Source organism: Gymnoscopelus braueri (genome assembly GCF_963280865.1).
Source record: "Gymnoscopelus braueri genome assembly, chromosome: 7".
Taxonomy (NCBI): domain Eukaryota; kingdom Metazoa; phylum Chordata; class Actinopteri; order Myctophiformes; family Myctophidae; genus Gymnoscopelus; species Gymnoscopelus braueri.
This window is the reverse complement of record NC_137608.1, coordinates 57,154,108-57,172,255: the sequence shown is the minus strand read 5'-3', so window position 1 is coordinate 57,172,255 and position 18,148 is coordinate 57,154,108. Positions and strand designations below refer to the sequence as shown.

The 18,148-nt window shown below is 41.8% G+C and overlaps 1 protein-coding gene and 1 long non-coding RNA gene across 3 annotated transcripts in view; both read left to right on the top strand.

Annotated features, from left to right (window-relative positions):
- The window catches only part of LOC308088325, an 805-nt gene extending 480 nt beyond the window's left edge, over window positions 1–325 (top strand). The window contains exon 2 of the long non-coding RNA XR_013933430.1: window positions 1–325. This exon is cut by the window's left edge and continues 238 nt beyond it. This is a non-coding gene — a long non-coding RNA (uncharacterized lncRNA).
- Window positions 326–994: 669 nt separating this feature from the next.
- LOC308088816 (ras-related protein Rab-14-like) lies at window positions 995–17,617 on the top strand. Of its 2 annotated transcripts, XM_080433399.1 has the most exons (8): window positions 995–1,104; window positions 3,768–3,826; window positions 4,209–4,262; window positions 7,170–7,347; window positions 8,583–8,649; window positions 9,909–9,996; window positions 11,894–11,924; window positions 14,298–17,617. In XM_080433399.1, the coding sequence occupies exons 2-8, from the start codon at window positions 3,775–3,777 to the stop codon at window positions 14,476–14,478; spliced, it is 651 nt and encodes a 216-aa protein (XP_080289525.1). In that variant the 5' UTR covers window positions 995–1,104; window positions 3,768–3,774; the 3' UTR covers window positions 14,479–17,617. The 2 variants fall into 2 exon arrangements, with proteins under 2 accessions (XP_080289525.1, XP_080289526.1); XM_080433400.1 differs by lacking the exon at window positions 995–1,104 and having other exon boundaries at window positions 3,822–3,878.
- Window positions 17,618–18,148: the final 531 nt, after the last annotated feature.

Here is an 18,148-nt window from a genome sequence, read left to right as displayed (position 1 = left end):
TGTGTGTGTGTGTGTGTGTGTGTGTGTGTGTGTGTGTGTGTGTGTGTGTGTGTGTGTGTGTGTGTGTGTGTGTCTCATAATCTGCCTCTAATTAAAGAGCTGTTACTGAACAAACACTCTATTTGCTTTAGTTTGTGCATGTATATGTTTTGTGCTGATGTAGACACGTGTGTAGGACTACATGTATGTGTATGTGTACATGTATGTGTATGTGTACATGTATGTGTATGTGTACATGTATGTGCCTTTGCTTTGATTGTTTGTTTTACCCTGTACAGCACTTTGTCTCTGTTGTTTAATTATAAATAAAGTTTTTTAAAAGTCATTTGATTTGATTCAAGGCAACCTAAAGGTATGTTTGCTGCGCCCTCTGCTGGACAAATGTGTGTCAGACAGCCTCAATAATCACTTCCAGCAGATCCACACATTATGAGCGTTGGTGGAAAAAGTACTCACATTTCTTACTTAAGTAAAAGTATCAATACTGCAATATAGAAATACTCTGTTACAAGTAAAAGTCCAGAATTCAAAATTTAATGGAGTAAAAGTATGAAAGTATTGGTATCAAAATATACTTAAAGTACAAAAGTATAGAAAGAACTCATTATGCACAATGTCCCATTTCACAAGTTTTCAAATGTATAAAAAAAACTAGCAGATCTGCTATTTTCATCAAAAATAAAAAAAAGTTGTATTTTCATATCTTTGATTTTCAGGACATTGTTCCGTCTGTGCGGGACGGGGGACAGACGGTCCACTTTAGGGACCGTCCTGTGAGACGCGGGACGGGTGGGCACCCTGGATTTTATATGTGTGTTTATATCCTCGTAAACCTTTCATTGTAGGTAGATTATTTATTTCCAAATAAACTAAACTAAACTAAACTGAACTGAAGTGGTTCAGGTGAGCATGAACCTCCTCATTCTGGCCACTAAGTGGCGCTCTGACGCAGGTAGCTGTTGCTAGGGGCGGTCCCTTCCCACTGACGTCATCGAGGAAGCGGTGCGGAAGTGGAGTTAGGTTCAGTGAGGCTGAGCAGCAGCTAACAGGCTAACAGGCTAACACACATAAACACTTCATAGAGAACTACACACCGACCTGAAGGTAAAGTACACACCCGTGTGTCTGTTGTGTTGTCAGCGTGTGGTTTAGTGTGTTGTCAGTGTGTTGTTAGTGTGTAGTTAGTGTGTGTTTGTGACTAGCATGCTACCATTAGCCTGTTAGCAAGGCGTCAGCTGCTGTTACACACACATCAGTGACCTAACGATTCCTGTGGACTTCAGAAGCAGCGTTGCCAGGTCTGCTTATTATAAGCGACTTTGGGCTTGTTTTTCCTGTAAAGTCTCTTGTAAACATTGTTTATTTGTGTGTTTTTTTTTTGGTGGATTGTTTCTTTAGTGTAGTTCTTTATTTGGTCTTGTTTCCTAAGTGTTGTTTATATCAGTGATTCTAAAATATGTTCTTGTCGAGGACCCCTGAATGTATATGTATTTTTCTTTTTTTCAAGATTTGTATTGAAAATAGCAGATCTACAAGCTCACTGTGAGCTTGTAGATCTGCTATTTTCAAATGGCCAATGTACATGAGGTTTAAAGGGCTCACGTATCCTATAATAGTCGCTTCTGTTGGGCTTGTTGTCATAGCCATCCACCTGGTTACTCGTTTCTCTGGCAAAATCTGGCAACACTGGCTGCAGCGACAGAATTCGACGGGTCGCCGGTTTGCACGTAACCCCGTGCTGCCTGTCAGAGCAATAAGAAGCCAGTCAGTCTGAGTCACACAGATTTATGATGTCAGACTGAGTCACACAGATTTATGATGTCAGACTGAGTCACACAGATTTATGATGTCAGTCTGAGTCACACAGATTTATGATGTCAGACTGAGTCACACAGATTTATGATGTCAGACTGAGTCACACAGATTTATGATGTCAGACTGAGTCACACAGATTTATGATGTCAGACTCTGAGTCACACAGATTTATGATGTCAGTCTGAGTCACACAGATTTATGATGTCAGACTGAGTCACACAGATTTATGATGTCAGACTCTGAGTCACACAGATTTATGATGTCAGTCTGAGTCACACAGATTTATGATGTCAGACTGAGTCACACAGATTTATGATGTCAGTCTGAGTCACACAGATTTATGATGTCAGTCTGAGTCACACAGATTTATGATGTCAGTCTGAGTCACACAGATTTATGATGTCAGTCTGAGTCACACAGATTTATGATGTCAGACTGAGTCACACAGATTTATGATGTCAGTCTGAGTCACACAGATTTATGATGTCAGACTGAGTCACACAGATTAATGATGTCAGACTGAGTCACACAGATTTATGATGTCAGTCTGAGTCACAGACTGTGTTTTATGATGTTCAGCTGATTCACACAAACACTGACAACAATATGATGAAGATAAACACTGACAACAATATGATGAAGATAAACACTGACAACAATATGATGAAGATAAAGTTTCTACAGTCAATAACAGTGGTGGAAAAAAGTACTCTCACATTCTGTACTTAAGTAAAAGTATCAATACTGCAATGTAGAAGTAACTCTGTTACAGGTAAAAGTCCGGGATTCAAAATGTACTTGAGTGAAAGTACCAAAGTATTGGTATCAAAATATACTTAAAGTACAAAAGTAAAATTACTCATCATACAGAATGTCCCATTTCACAACTTTTCAAATGTATAAAATGTCATTTCTTTTTTTTGAAAACAACAGACAAGCTGAGCTTGTAGATCTGCTATTTTCAAATGGCCAAAATGTATGTAGAGCTGAAGTGGTTAATGTATGTTTTTTAATAGTAATCCAAATCTAGAAAGTAACTAGTAACTAAAGTTTTCAAATAATTGGAGAAGTAAAAATACAGAAAATTGGAAATACTCAAGTAAAGTACAAATACCTCAAAACTGTACTCATGTACACAGTACTTGAGTACATGTACTTAGTTACTTTACATCACTGGTGTAATCAGCCAATAGAATGAGAGAGTTTGACCAGCAGGATGTTTCTAACAGCCAATAGAATGAGAGTGTCCCCGGCTAACCTCGCATATATATGTATTCTAATTGTAATTCTCTGTCATTTTACATTTCTTTGGCTTTTCAAATAGCAGATCTGTTCTCGTCAAGGACCCCCACATTAATATGTATTTGGCCGCGGACCCCTCATCTGAAAACACTTTGTGCTGGGGTCTGGGGACCCCCTAAATACAAGATGTGTTAAAATGTTTCAAAAACATTACAATTCATAGACGAGTGTCGCACTATGAGCTTGTAGATCTGCTATTTTTAGAAGGAAAAAAAATATTTTTTAAAGCGAACATTTGTAACTCAAGTCTTTGCTTCTGGGGGGTCCCTGGAACAACACATTTTGAGATGGGGGTCCCTGGAACAACACATTTTGAGATGGGGGTCCGTGGCCTATCTAAAAATGTTTTCTAAATCCTAACAGTTTTCTGAAAAAACTTATGTTGCTATATCAGTGGTGCTCCAAATGTTTTATGTCAAGGACCCCCAAAATGATATGCATTTGGCCATGGACCCCCATCTCAAAACATTTAGTTCCAGGGACCCCCAGAAGGGTCGTTTCTGATGATAAGCTTAGACGTTCTACATTTTTACAGGGGTCAGTTACAGTTGGCAGCCACCGGTAGGCGCTGTTTCAGAGCGGTTCAGGGATCAGACACTTTGTTTACAAAACTTTAACATTTTATGACTTTGTTGTGTTGACCTCATCAGGACCAAGATGACCTCTGCACCTTATAACTACTCCTACATCTTTAAATACATCATTATAGGTGAGTTTATCACCTTATAACTACTCCTACATCTTTAAATACATCATTATAGGTGAGTTTATATCATTCTGCATCTTATAACTACTCCTACATCTTTAAATACATCATCATAGGTGAGTTTATATCATACTACCTGAGACACACACACACACACACACACACACACACACACACACACACACACACACACACACACACACACACACACACAGTCTGGTGGTGGGATGGATAGACAGACAGACTGCAGACAGTGTTATTTATAAACTCTCTTTCTCTGTGTGTGTGTGTGTGTGTGTGTGTGTGTGTGTGTGTGTGTGTGTGTGTGTGTGTGTGTGTGTGTGTGTGTGTGTGTGTGTGTGTGTGTGTGTGTGTGTGTGTCTAGGTGACATGGGAGTAGGAAAGTCATGTCTACTGCATCAGTTCACAGAGAAGAAATGTAAGTTCTCCTCTTATTATTATTATTATTATTATTATTATCATGTTATTCTAACAGCATTAATGTTACATAAATAAACAGTTCTGCTATATTCAAGCCCTACATTAATGAATTAATTAATCCACACACTACCAGTGATTTTATCTTTAGTTATTGTGTCTTTTTGACGATCCAGCGATCTTTCTTTTTCAACCTGGATGTAAACAAACCATGTCTCTGTCTCTGTGTTGAGACGAGTCTCTCTGCTTTACAACACAAACATTGTGACCTCCATCGTCCGCTCTGTAGTTATTTAGGGTGATCGCCTCCAGACAGGCCCGTTGAGGGACAGCTCAACACGTTTAGCGGGACACAAGGGGGGGGGGGCTTATTTCGTTTTTTGGGGAAAACTAAATATATTTTTTCAATTATCATCAACATTGGCCTTCATCTTCAGTTTCAAAGTGCTTTATTTATAAAGTAAGTTCTCACTATAAAGCCCTTTGTTTCAGAGGATAGACAGACAATAATAACCAATATAATGCAGCTGAGACACTTTGGTCAACTTCATTATGTACTTGCATAATACATGGTCTTTAGGGTCGCAAAAAAATACCTATTCTACTTTGTATCTGATGGATAGGGTTCTGTGCAGAGTCAGACTGCAGTCCATTTAGAAACACTTGGACCTAGCCCTGGTCCAGAGCGTTAGTAAGTTCTCTCTAACTCACTAACGCTCTGGACCAGGGTTACCCTACCTGGTCGTAGTGTTGTCTGGTTGCTCCTGACATTATCAGAATGGTAGCAGCTAAATCCTCTGATCTCTGATGACCGTAACATTCTGTGTGTCCTCCTATTCAATACCTTTTGGTTTTGGTCAAACTATCCCCCAACTTGGAAGCAACAGGAGGTTGTTTGTTTATAATTATTCACAACGAATCTTTGGATTTGATGATAAACTCCCGTCAGTCCCGTGGTCGCTAGTTTGAGTCGTGGGGGTCTATCACTTTCTGTTTATTTTTCCTCGGTAGCTTTCACTGTTTTAAAATACTTGCTTAAATCTGCACACTTTGCAGTTTTGCACAGATAGCTCTCGTTTCCTCTCATTATGTTGTTGAGCTCCTGATTATTTTATTTCCCCAAATTCGACTTGTAAACAAGCCGTGAATTAAATCACATGTTGCTGGTGGCTGGGATAGAATACAAGAACGCTCGTCCCAAAACACGCTCGGTCGGCGAAGAAAATGGGGGCGAGTGTGTTTTGGGGCGAGTGTGTTTTGGGGGCGAGTGTGTTTTGGGGCGAGTGTGTTTTGGGGCGAGTGTGTTTTGGGGCGAGTGTGTTTTGGGGGCGAGTGTGTTTTGGGGCGAGTGTGTTTTGGGGCGAGTGTGTTTTGGGGCGAGTGTGTTTTGGGGGCGAGTGTGTTTTGGGGCGAGTGTGTTTTGGGGCGAGTGTGTTTTGGGGCGAGTGTGTTTTGGGGCGAGTGTGTTTTGGGGAGAGTGTGTTTTGGGGCTGCATTTCTTGTCAATGAGTATTGCGGAAATAATATGAATAATACTATGGGGAAATGATATAATCCTATAGCCTACGCTAATATATTGGAAATGACAAAATAAATATAATAGCAGATGCCTTTACTGTAACTCCTCCCACTAGCCCTTCATACATCACTTCTTCTTTTCTTTCTCTTTGTGGAAACAACAACAAACGCGTTATTGTCTCCGCCAGGCCGAAAGGCATGGCGAGAGAGTATGTTTTAACCCCTGTCTGTCCGTACGTACGTCCGTCCGTGTGTCCGTCCGTCCGTCCGTCCGTCCTGTCCGTCCGTTAGCAGCTAATCTCCGGCACCGTTGGCCCGGTCGCTGCGAAACTGTGCACACACACTCCCTGGATGCCAATTCAGAACCTCTGCCCCACGTTTTTTACATGGGCCTGTTATAGCGCCACCAGGAGGCCGATTTGTGCAAAACCCATTTTTTCCCATTACTCCTACAGCTTTTAACCAAACGTCATGCAAATCAGTACACAGTATCTCTATAGTCATGTGATCAACCCGGATCTGTCCGATTTCCCATATTCCATCCTCATTGGCTAAGGTTGGCTTCCAAAGTTTGCAGGATTGGTCCGTTTTGAACAAACTGCCTCAAATCATGAACGCAGCTTGCCATTTCCATAAAATTGCACACGCACATTCCCACTAGGCCGAGGAAGAAATGCCACTTGAAAATGTTCAAATCAGCCTCATGGTGGCGCTATAACAGGCCGATTTGCATTTTTAACTATAACTGCACGGATCTGCGTGAAACTTTGCAAGCATTCTCCCTAGAGGTAAAGGAAAAACCTTTGCCATGCATTTTTCACATTTGCCTTTTAGAGCGCCACCAGGAGGCTGACTTTTGGAAAACATTTGTTTTGCTCTTACTCCTTCACATTCTGTCCAAAAATCACGCAAATCGGTACACAGTATCTGTATAGTCATGTGATCAAGATGGATGTGTCCGATATGTCATATTCCATCCTAATTGGCCAACATTGGCTTCCAAAGTTTGCTGGATAGGTCCGTTTGAACAAAATGCCTCAAATCATGAACGCAACGTGCGATTTCTGTGAAATTTTGCACAAACATTCCCACTAGGCCGAGGAAGAAATGCCACCCTTTTCACATTGGCCTGTTATAGCGCCACCAGCAGGTCTAATTTAGCTAAACACATTTTTGGAACAACAGGCCACAATAACCTACCTGACCTGGAGGAGACCTGTGCTCCGAGGAGTACTTTTTCTAGTTTCACCCAATGGTTTACACCAAACCTGTGTGTTTGTGTGTGTGTGTGTGTGTGTGTGTGTGTGTGTGTGTGTGTGTGTGTGTGTGTGTGTGTGTGTGTGTGTGTGTGTTTGTGTTTGTGTGTGTGTGTGTGTGTGTGTGTGTGTAGTCATGGCAGACTGTCCTCACACCATCGGGGTGGAGTTCGGCACCAGGATCATGGAGGTCAGAGGTCAGAAGGTGAAGCTACAGATCTGGGACACGGCGGGTCAGGAGAGGTTCAGAGCCGTCACACGCAGTTACTACAGAGGAGCAGCGGGGGCGCTCATGGTCTATGACATCACCAGGTACACACACACACACACACACACACACACACACACACACACACACACACAACCTTTTTTAAACTTTACATATTCCTGCATATATATATTTATATATATGCAGGAATATATATAAACATATATATATATATGTTTATATATATATATGTTTATATATATATGCACATATATATATAAACATATATATACAGATATGTGCAGGTCGATATGAATGTATGTACTGCATGACCAAGGTACTTCAAATTACACACACACACACACACACACACACACACACACACACACACACACACACACACACACACACACACACACACACACACACAGCTACTACTGAGGATTGGAAAACAAGCAGACAGTAGCCTGACCCACCGCCGCCACCGGAGAACAAACAGCTATGCAAAATGGACTATGTTGTTAATTTTGACTTATTTGGTGGACTTACGGTTGATCAATGGTTAGAAGGTTATAAATATCCTCCTGTGTTAAAGTAAAATTACTCCCATTTCGTTAACAGTCCAGTGTATGTTATACTTTATCGTACGAAGGTATCGCACGGCAAAAATAGCCGATCTACAAGTTCACAACGCATCGCCATCTTGACGCGTTGTGAGCTTGTAGATCAGTTATTTTGGCCACGTAACACGATCGTACGACGGAGCATATAGCCTACTGGAATCAGCTGTGTTGATGAGACGATGACAGAGTGCTGCGCTGTTACAGGGACTATTTTGTCTCAGTCAAACAAACTCTTCTCTTTACAGGGAAACGGATAATAGCAAAACATTTTTATTATGAATTGCCCCACAATATGAATACATTTGGATGTGTTTTGTTGGTAACTGTTGTATAATCGCAATATTACACTCGAGGGTGTGCTTTACCTTACATTATTGTCACTTCTGTGATGCGGCGGAACTCGGCTTCGCCTCGTTCCTGACCGCATCACAGGCGTGCCAATAATGACGGTAAAGCACACCCTCTCGTGTAATATTGCTTAAATAATGACCGATGACTGACCAATCAGAATCGAGCATTCAACCAAGCCGTGTAATAATGTTAGTTAACATGTTCATGATGTGGATTCCAGACATGCACTTTATAATTCATTATGGTTTCTGGAAAATAGTGTCTCCTAAATGCCTTACTTAATGTGTGTGTGTGTGTGTGTGTGTGTGTGTGTGTGTGTGTGTGTGTGTGTGTGTGTGCACGTGCGTGTGCGTGTGCGTGTGTAGGAGGAGTACTTACAATCATCTCAGCAGCTGGTTGACAGATGCCAGGAACTTAACCAACCCTAACACAGTGAGCACGCACACACACACACACACACACACACACACACACACACACACACACACACACACACACACACACAGCATGGCTCCAAAACTACCCAAACACTCCGGGGAGGATGAACCCTGGAGGATGAACCCTCATTTTGGTGACACCCTCCGTGATCTTTCTGGCACAACCCTGATTAAAGTCAAAAATATCCATTTGACATTTCACCAGGCAGCTTATCATTCAGTTTACTGAGCAGTGACAACATTCATGCTGCTTTCTGTCACAAAGTGTCAAATGAAAATAGCAACAGTAGTGAGATTTGAACCATGACTTTGGGGTTGTTGGGTCACTGAGTCAGTGGTTCTCAACCTGTAGGGGGGGCGGGGGGGTCAGATCACACTGAAGTGACAATTTGAGGACTTTAAGACCTTTTTAATACCTCAAAAAGAAACATATAGGAAGAAAAGAATAACACCATTACCAGTGTAATCACCAGTGTTGCATTGCTGAATTGGAACGTGGTTGCATTGTATTTGAATGACGTGACGCGCTTTTAGGCTTAACACCCACACTACAGCTCACACAATGGACATTTGATGCGTCTATAGGCTTATTCCTATGTTCATTCCCTGGTGTGAGTCTGGAGCCTTTGTAAACTTTGTTGAGGTGTGAATTTAAAGTGGTTTTAAATCTATGTGTGTGCCTGAGTGTGCTCCTCCTGGTCAGATGGTGGTTCATGCACAGTGTGCAAGGCCGTCCTATGAGCAATGCAACCCTGGTAATCACCAAACTAAAATATAAAAACTGGTCAAACATTGGCCAAGTTGTCACATAATATGAGCCAGACCCTAATATGTCTAGACCCTTACACAGCACCATATCCTTCTAATGAAGGTACTACGTATATTTAAGAGACATTTTAGAAAATAGACGATCTACAATAATTAGACGTCTGTCTTCTTTCTGACAGACGGTCTTTGTTAGTTAAACGTTGTCCCGACCCCCCTCTTCCCTCATTGGCCAATGATATCATATAAGACACCGGGGCGTCATTGGCTCAGGAGGAATTGAAAGGTTCCAGGTTTGATCCTCGTCAAACCCCAGGGTTAGTGTCAAAGTGTCCTTGAGCAAGACACTGAACCCCTGTCTGTCTGTCTGTCTGTCTGTCTGTCTGTCTGTCTGTCTGTCTGTCTGTCTGTCTGTCTGTCTGTCTGTCTGTCTGTCTGTCTGTCTGTCTGTCTGTCTGTCTGTCTGTCTGTCTGTCTGTCTGTCTGCAGGTCATCATCCTGATCGGTAACAAAGCTGACCTGGAGGCTCAGAGGGACGTGACGTATGAAGAGGCCAAACAGTTTGCTGAGGAGAATGGTGTGTGTGTGTGTGTGTGTGTGTGTGTGTGTGTGTGTGTGTGTGTGTGTGTGTGTGTGTGTGTGTGTGTGTGTGTGTGTGTGTGTGTGTGTGTGTGTGTGTGTGTGTGTGTGTGTGTGTGTGTGTGTGTGTGTGTGTGTGTGTGTGTGTGTCAGGGTTTCCGCTAGGCATTTTTTGGGCCGGCCACCATGGCCGACAGGATTATATTTTACCGGTCAAAGAATAAATGTATCGGCCATATTATAATTAACGTCACATGCGTGTTTGCACTGCATACATGCACCCAACTGATCATTACACCTTGTTACGTTAGAGCTGAGCTTCTTTCCACTTTATCACAGATGCAATCTGTTCCTGTTTTTATAGATAACTAAATTATATGATCTACTATATCATGCAGAGACGTCGCTTGCCAAAAATGAAATGAATAAAGTGGGCATGAGTGAACTGCTGCGTGACGAATACCAAAACGCCCGCTCGCCCCAAAACACAGTAGCCCCGGGGAAAATCCGGCGATATTCGCCTGGTAGGGTATTCCTTAGTCTGCCCCAACGCTCCTGATTTCGTGTATAGAGGGGCGGGTGTATAGAGCCGGCGAGAGATTGCGGCTGATCCCATTGGTTCACCGATCTGTCCGTCAACCCCCGCCCCGTTAACACAACATTACGAGCGACGCCCACTGCACTCTGGTTGGTTGGGAAATGAAACACTTCCTCATACCCAGTACAGGCTATGGTTGGGCCAGGCTTTTATTTTTTAGCAAAACTAAGCAATAAAAGCCTGGAGATCGAGGCTAGGTATTCCTAAACATATCAGTAAACTATGCCTAACCCTAACCTTATTCCTAATCTTAACCTCAGCAAAACTATACCTAATCCTAAACCTATTTCTACCCTTATCCTCAGTAAAACAAATACAAGAATACAAGAACCGCTGGTCCGCCTGAAAAATGGGGGCGAGGGTGTTTTAGGGCGAGTCCTCCGGTTACCCTGCGCCAGAGCGCCACAGCCTTTCCCTGCGCAACACCGTCGCACAGTATAAACAAATTAATATATATTTTGGGCTTTACATCGACTCTCATTCAACCTTGATATGCAAAAGTATGTTTTGTTTTGTTGTGTTAACGTTAATTATATATGTCATGATATATGTGGTCTTGCGCGAGGTTGATTACTTGCCTCTATAGTTGCTTTCACCAACTCTCACCACTGTATCCATTGCAGACAGACAGTCACTGTGCTTGCATAATATCCACGACCCACACGTGTTCGGGTCCCTTTATCGAGAATTGGGTCCGGTTTGGTTCAGATTCTATCACCTCGGAAAATCCTGGTTCTGTTTATCAACACCCGAGCGAACCACCCTACTCAGCGCTGATTAGGAGGAGACACAGCTGTGTCTCTTAGCGGTGTTGTGGCGTATCAAAAATAGCAGACATACAAGCTCACAACACGGCGCGTTGAGACGTGCTGTGAGCTTGTAGCTCCGATATTTTCAACGCGCGACACCATCGTACAACGAATAGGCTATTCTATAACTGCAGCGCAGCAGCAGCAGCCGGCTGTCGGAATTAAACCACACAGTCAGATCATGATAAAAACTTTATAAATGATTATGATTTTAATGGTTGTAGCCAACTACTTTATCCACATAATAATATTAATAATAGGCTTAAATGATAAAATAGCCTAATAACAGCATTTTCCCAACCGGCCACGGTGGCCGGTGGTGTTTATAATTACCGGCCAATTAAACATTTTACCGGTCAATGACCGGTAAATACCGGCTAACGGAGTCCCTGGTGAGTGTGTGAGTGGGCAAATTTGGATGTGAAAACGGTGCAGCAAATATAATGGTTTTATTTTAATGAGGATTCTGTTCTAATCTTGTTGTTTAGGTCTATTGTTCCTAGAAGCTAGTGCCAAAACGTAAGTACACACACACACACACACACACACACACACACACACACACACACACACACACACACACACACACACACACACACACACACACACACACACACACACACACACACACACACACACACACAATACTGTATGAGTTTGGTCAAATCACAGATTCAGAATCTTCAAGTTCTTGTCTCTCATTCACCTAAAAGTAAAAACTGATGATACAGGGGTACAGTGACTCTAGTCACTCTACCCCCCAACCCAACCCTTGATGCTCAGTGCCCATTTTTATACTCTTTGGTTTGATCCGGCCGGGGAATCGAACCCCGACCTCCAAATCTCAGGGCGGACACTCTAACCACTAGACCAGTGATTGCGAACGCGGAAGGATTCGCCGCGCCTCCGCCCAAGTTGAGCCTACTATGAAACTCTGCTCGGCTTGTGAGTGTGTGTGTGTGTGTCCGGTGTGTCTGTGTTCATGCACTACCTAGTAGAGGGCGCCAGAGTGCAGCGCCAGAGTGCAGCAGACACAGCCTGCCACACACACACACACACACACACACACACACACACACACACACACACAATTTTCGAGCAGTCTTTCCACCTCCGAGTACACCGACCCGCTGGGCCAGGCTTTTATTTTTTAGCAAAACTAAGCAATAAAAGCCTGGAGATCGAGGCGAATCTGCGTTCGCCTCCAGCGTTCGCGCGTCTTACTTGTCTGAGGAGATTGAGACTCAAATCAGCTGATGGCATCAAATCAATCCTTCATGAGATCCTGCAGTAACATCACAGGATCATCAGTTCTTTGCTTCTTCTGTCCAAATGAAAAGAAATGATCCTAGATCTAAAACCAAAGCCTCACAATCATTCTTCTTGTACGTGAAAAAATACGTTAACATTACAGTCATTTAGCAGACGCTTTTATCCAAAGCCACTTACAATAAGTGCATTCAACATAGGTAGGGAACGAAACTACTAATCACCAGAAGTGTTTAAGTGCATTCTCTTCTAAAACAAGCAACTAAGAGTATACCTTAGCACTAAGGTTTTTACCTTAGTCATTGACCACATGGCATTGACCACGTGATCGATGCCCCCGTGGTCATTGACCACGTGGGCATTGACCACATGGGCATTGACCACGTGATCGATGCCCCCGTGGTCATTGACCACGTGGTCGATGCCCCCGTGGGCATTGACCACGTGGGCATTGACCACGGGGGAGCATCCCTGCATATTGGCATCTACGTAGCAGCCTACAATAAGAGACAATGACATTAAACTGCATGTTTTCACCACGGTGCACATTTTCATTCCATGGACGTATAACAGTTAAGGGCAGAGATTCTGATTCACACATCGTCCCCTAATGCTCTCCCTCTAGTTGTTAGAGAACCCACTCTTAGGACATGTTTTAAATCCAGGCTAAAACCCATCCTTGCGTTACCCCATAGTTATATTTATTTCATTGTTCTGTCCAACTCTTCTTAACCTGTGCTTTTAAACTTAGACAGTCATATTCCCATAGCCCGGATAGATGGTCATATTCCCATAGCCCGGATAGATGGTCATATTCCCATAGCCTGGATAGATGGTCATATTCCCATAGCCCGGATAGATGGTCATATTCCCATAGCCTGGATAGATGGTCATATTCCCATAGCCCGGATAGATGGTCATATTCCCATAGCCTGGATAGATGGTCATATTCCCATAGCCTGGATAGATGGTCATTCAATTCAAATTTATTAACTTTTATTCACTGTATGTCATATTCCCATAACCTGGATAGATGGTCATTTTCCCATAGCCTGGATAGATGGTCATATTCCCATAGCCTGTATAGATGGTCATATTCCCATAGCCTGGATATATGGTCATATTCCCATAGCCTGGATAGATGGTCATATTCCCATAGCCTGGATATATGGTCATATTCCCATAGCCTGGATAGATGGTCATATTCCCATAGCCTGGATAGATGGTCATATTCCCATAGCCCGGATAGATGGTCATATTCCCATAGCCTGGATAGATGGTCATATTCCCATAGCCTGGATAGATGGTCATATTCCCATAGCCCGGATAGATGGTCATATTCCCATAGCCTGGATAGATGGTCGTTGGAAATGCAATTACAGTATAGACTAGACTAGTTCATATTCTTACTGCATTTGGTCACATTTATAATCTCTCTCTCTCTCTCTCTCTCTCTCTCTCTCTCTCTCTCTCTCTCTCTCTCTATCTCTCTCTCTCTCTCTGTGTGTCTCTATGTGTCTCTCTCTCTCTCTCTCTCTCTCTCTCTCTCTCTCTCTCTCTCTCTCTCTCTCTCTCTCTCTCTCTCTCTCTCTCTCTGTGTGTGTCTCCATGTCTCTCTCTCAGTGGTGAGAACGTTGAGGACTCGTTCCTAGAAGCAGCAAAGAGGATCTATCAGAACATCCAGGACGGCAGTCTGGACCTGAACGCTGCCGAGTCCGGTGTCCAACATAAACCCTCGGTCCCACAGGGGGCCGCACGCCTCAACACAGACACACACACACCCAGAGACAGCTGTAGCTGTTAGGACACACACACACACACACACACACACACACACACACACACACACACACACACACACACACACACACACACACACACACACACACACACACACACACACACACTGCCCCCCATTCACTGTATGTCAAAACTTTGACTTCAATCTTTTTGTATTTGTTTTAAACAAGTTATTGTTAAAGTAAAGGTTGATTAATGACCAGTAGAAACAGAGAGAGATCTACAAGCCCATTAGACAGAGAGATCTACAAGCCCTATAGACAGAGAGATCTACAAGCCCTATAGACAGAGAGATATACAAGCCCATTAGACAGAGATATACAAGCCCATTAGACAGAGATATACAAGCCCATTAGACAGAGAGATCTACAAGCCCTATAGACAGAGAGATATACAAGCCCTATAGACAGAGAGATATACAAGCCCATTAGACAGAGAGATATACAAGCCCATTAGACAGAGAGATATACAAGCCCATTAGACAGAGAGATCTACAAGCCCATTAGACAGAGAGATCTACAAGCCCATTAGACAGAGAGATCTACAAGCCCATTAGACAGAGAGATACAAGCCCATTAGACAGAGAGATATACAAGCCCATTAGACAGAGAGATATACAAGCCCATTAGACAGAGAGATATACAAGCCCATTAGACAGAGAGATATACAAGCCCATTAGACAGAGAGATCTACAAGCCCATTAGACAGAGAGATATACAAGCCCATTAGACAGAGAGATATACAAGCCCATTAGACAGAGAGATCTACAAGCCCTATAGACAGAGAGATATACAAGCCCATTAGACAGAGAGATCTACAAGCCCATTAGACAGAGAGATACAAGCCCATTAGACAGAGAGATATACAAGCCCATTAGACAGAGAGATATACAAGCCCATTGATCCTGTATGATGTCCTGATGACATTATGAACTAACTGTCTCTATAAAACATTACATTCATATTAGCATGACTTCTCACACAGTAAGTAGATATTTATGGCTGTAACTCTGCTTTGATCTGAAGGGTTAAACATAGACCTTATGAAGGCTTTGTCAGGCTTTATATCCTCTTTAATGATCTGTGTTTACATCCCACCAATAATCACTAATGATCTGTGTTCACATCCCACCAATAATCACTAATGATCTGTGTTCACATCCCACCAATAATCACTAATGATCTGTGTTCACATCCCACCAATAATCACTAATGATCTGTGTTCACATCCCAACAATAATCACTAATGATCTGTGTTCACATCCCACCAATAATCACTAATGATCTGTGTTCACATCCCACCAATAATCACTAATGATCTGTGTTCACATCCCAACAATAATCACAATAACAACACATTTCATCTTTATAAATACGTTTTATCCTCCTCACTGCTGTTGTATCCTGACTCCTCCCCGCCCAGCTTGTAGATGTGTGCAAATCTTTGAATATATATATAAATACATTTTTAACTCAAATCTTTGCTTCTGGGGGTCCCTGGAACAACATATTTTGAGATGGGGGTCCACGGACAAATACATACAATGTTGACATGAAAATAAATGGAGCACAACTGATATAGAAACATAAGTTAAAACAAACAGACATTAGAGACATTTGTAGAATCCCCAGAAGCAACGATTTGACTTTAAAATGTTGGCTTTAAAAACATCTATTCAAAGATTTGTATTCAAATATTCAAGACTATTTAAAAAGAAAACCCAAAACTCTTCAACCTTCTAAACTTGGTCAACTTTACCTGAGTTGACTGTGTACTTGGTCCTCTCTCTTTTACCCTCTACACCAAATACTTTTGCCCTAAAAATAGCTGATCTACAAGCTATGTTCTTCCCCAGAATAGTTCCTCTAGGGTTCTTAATAACTGCAGTAATCTGTTTAGTGATCAACTTGTTGCTTCAGTAGATCTATAAGCTCAGTCTGTTTAGTGATCAACTTGTTGCTTCAGTAGATCTATAAGCTCAGTCTGTTTAGTGATCAACTTGTTGCTTCAGTAGATCTATAAGCTCATCAGGAGAACGGTTCAAAGCGCTCACATCAAGTCCATGTTTTTAACATGTTTTTAACATGTTTTAACATGTTTTTAACATGTTTTGGCAGAAGCTTCATGCATGTCAGAAAGCCTTATTCATGATGACTCAGTGGAGCATGTAAAACAACATCTTTATCTCGTCTCATTTGTAAATATTGTACATTTTGTGTCAGTCGTCTGATAGGATGAATCATTAAATATAATGAAAACAGCAGAAAGCATTCTGACTACAGAGTTTAAAATGTGATTTATCTTATTCTGACTTTAATCACAATCAGGGTTCAATTATCTCTCTCGCGTTACCATGGCGATGACTAACCCCGCCCACCACGTCAACCAGTCAAGATGTAACACTCTGTTACCATAGCGATGACTAACCCCGCCCACCACGTCAACCAGTCAAGATGTAACACTCTGTTACCATAGTGATGACTAGCCCCGCCCACCATGTCAACCAGTCAAGATGTAACACTCTGTTACCATAGCGATGACTAGCCCCGCCCACCACGTCAACCAGTCAAGATGTAACACTCTGTTACCATAGTGATGACTAACCCCGCCCACCACGTCAACCAGTCAAGATGTAACACTCTGTTACCATAGCGATGACTAACAAACAAACAAACAAACAAACATTAAACCAAACATTCCATGAATTATTTCTACAGGATCGTTGCAGCATTTACATTGAATGGAACTAAAGCATCTTAAAGGACAACTAGAGTCTTTCAATGAGTTTACTGTGTTTTTAAAGAAATAATGAAACCCCCTCAAGGACCCCTGGGGGTCCCCGGACCCCACTTTGAGAACCACTGATTTAACTGATGAAGGCGGAGTTTCATTCCATGTATGAACAGACCCAGTGTTTGACTGACAGCTGTCCTGTCCAATCCCGAGGCCAGAGCCTAAATTAATGAATGACACCTCTCTGTTCCTGCTTGTTTTTTCTCTGTAAAATAATAATAATAATAATAATGATGTAACATGCTTCTTCAGATTCTTTGATATTTATGTAATTATGTTCTTCAGCTGTACTGTACATTGTACAACCATGTGGATGCAGTTATTTATAAATAAAGACTATATATACAGTACGTACTGAATGATGTGTTTCTTTTGAACAGCATTATGCAATAAAGTCAATAAGTAGAACCAGTAGAAACATACCCTTCTTTAATAGCTCTATATAGTAATCATTACTATAGAGTGTTTGTTCAGTAACAGTGTTAAATAGCTCTATATTGTGATAGTTATCATTACTAGAGTGTTTGTTCAGTAACAGTGTTAAATAGATCTATATTGTGATAGTAATCATTACTATAGAGTGTTTGTTCAGTAACAGTGTTAAATAGATCTATATTGTGATAGTTATCATTACTAGAGTGTTTGTTCAGTAACAGTGTTAAATAGATCTATATTGTGATAGTAATCATTACTATAGAGTGTTTGTTCAGTAACAGTGTTAAATAGCTCTATATTGTGATAGTAATCATTACTATAGAGTGTTTGTTCAGTAACAGTGTTAAATAGCTCTATATTGTGATAGTAATCATTATTATAGAGTGTTTGTTCAGTAACAGTGTTAAATAGCTCTATATTGTGATAGTCTCTCTAGCTCTTTACTA

Excerpts from the sequence above, each read along its gene's own strand:
- LOC308088816 (XM_080433399.1), top strand. The coding sequence starts at position 3,775 with ATGACCTCTGCACCTTATAACTACTCCTACATCTTTAAATACATCATT. Across the intron at positions 3,827-4,208 it reads CTTTAAATACATCATTATAG|GTGACATGGGAGTAGGAAAG; the intron begins GTGAGTTTATCA and ends GTGTGTGTCTAG. Across the intron at positions 8,650-9,908 it reads ACTTAACCAACCCTAACACA|GTCATCATCCTGATCGGTAA; the intron begins GTGAGCACGCAC and ends GTCTGTCTGCAG.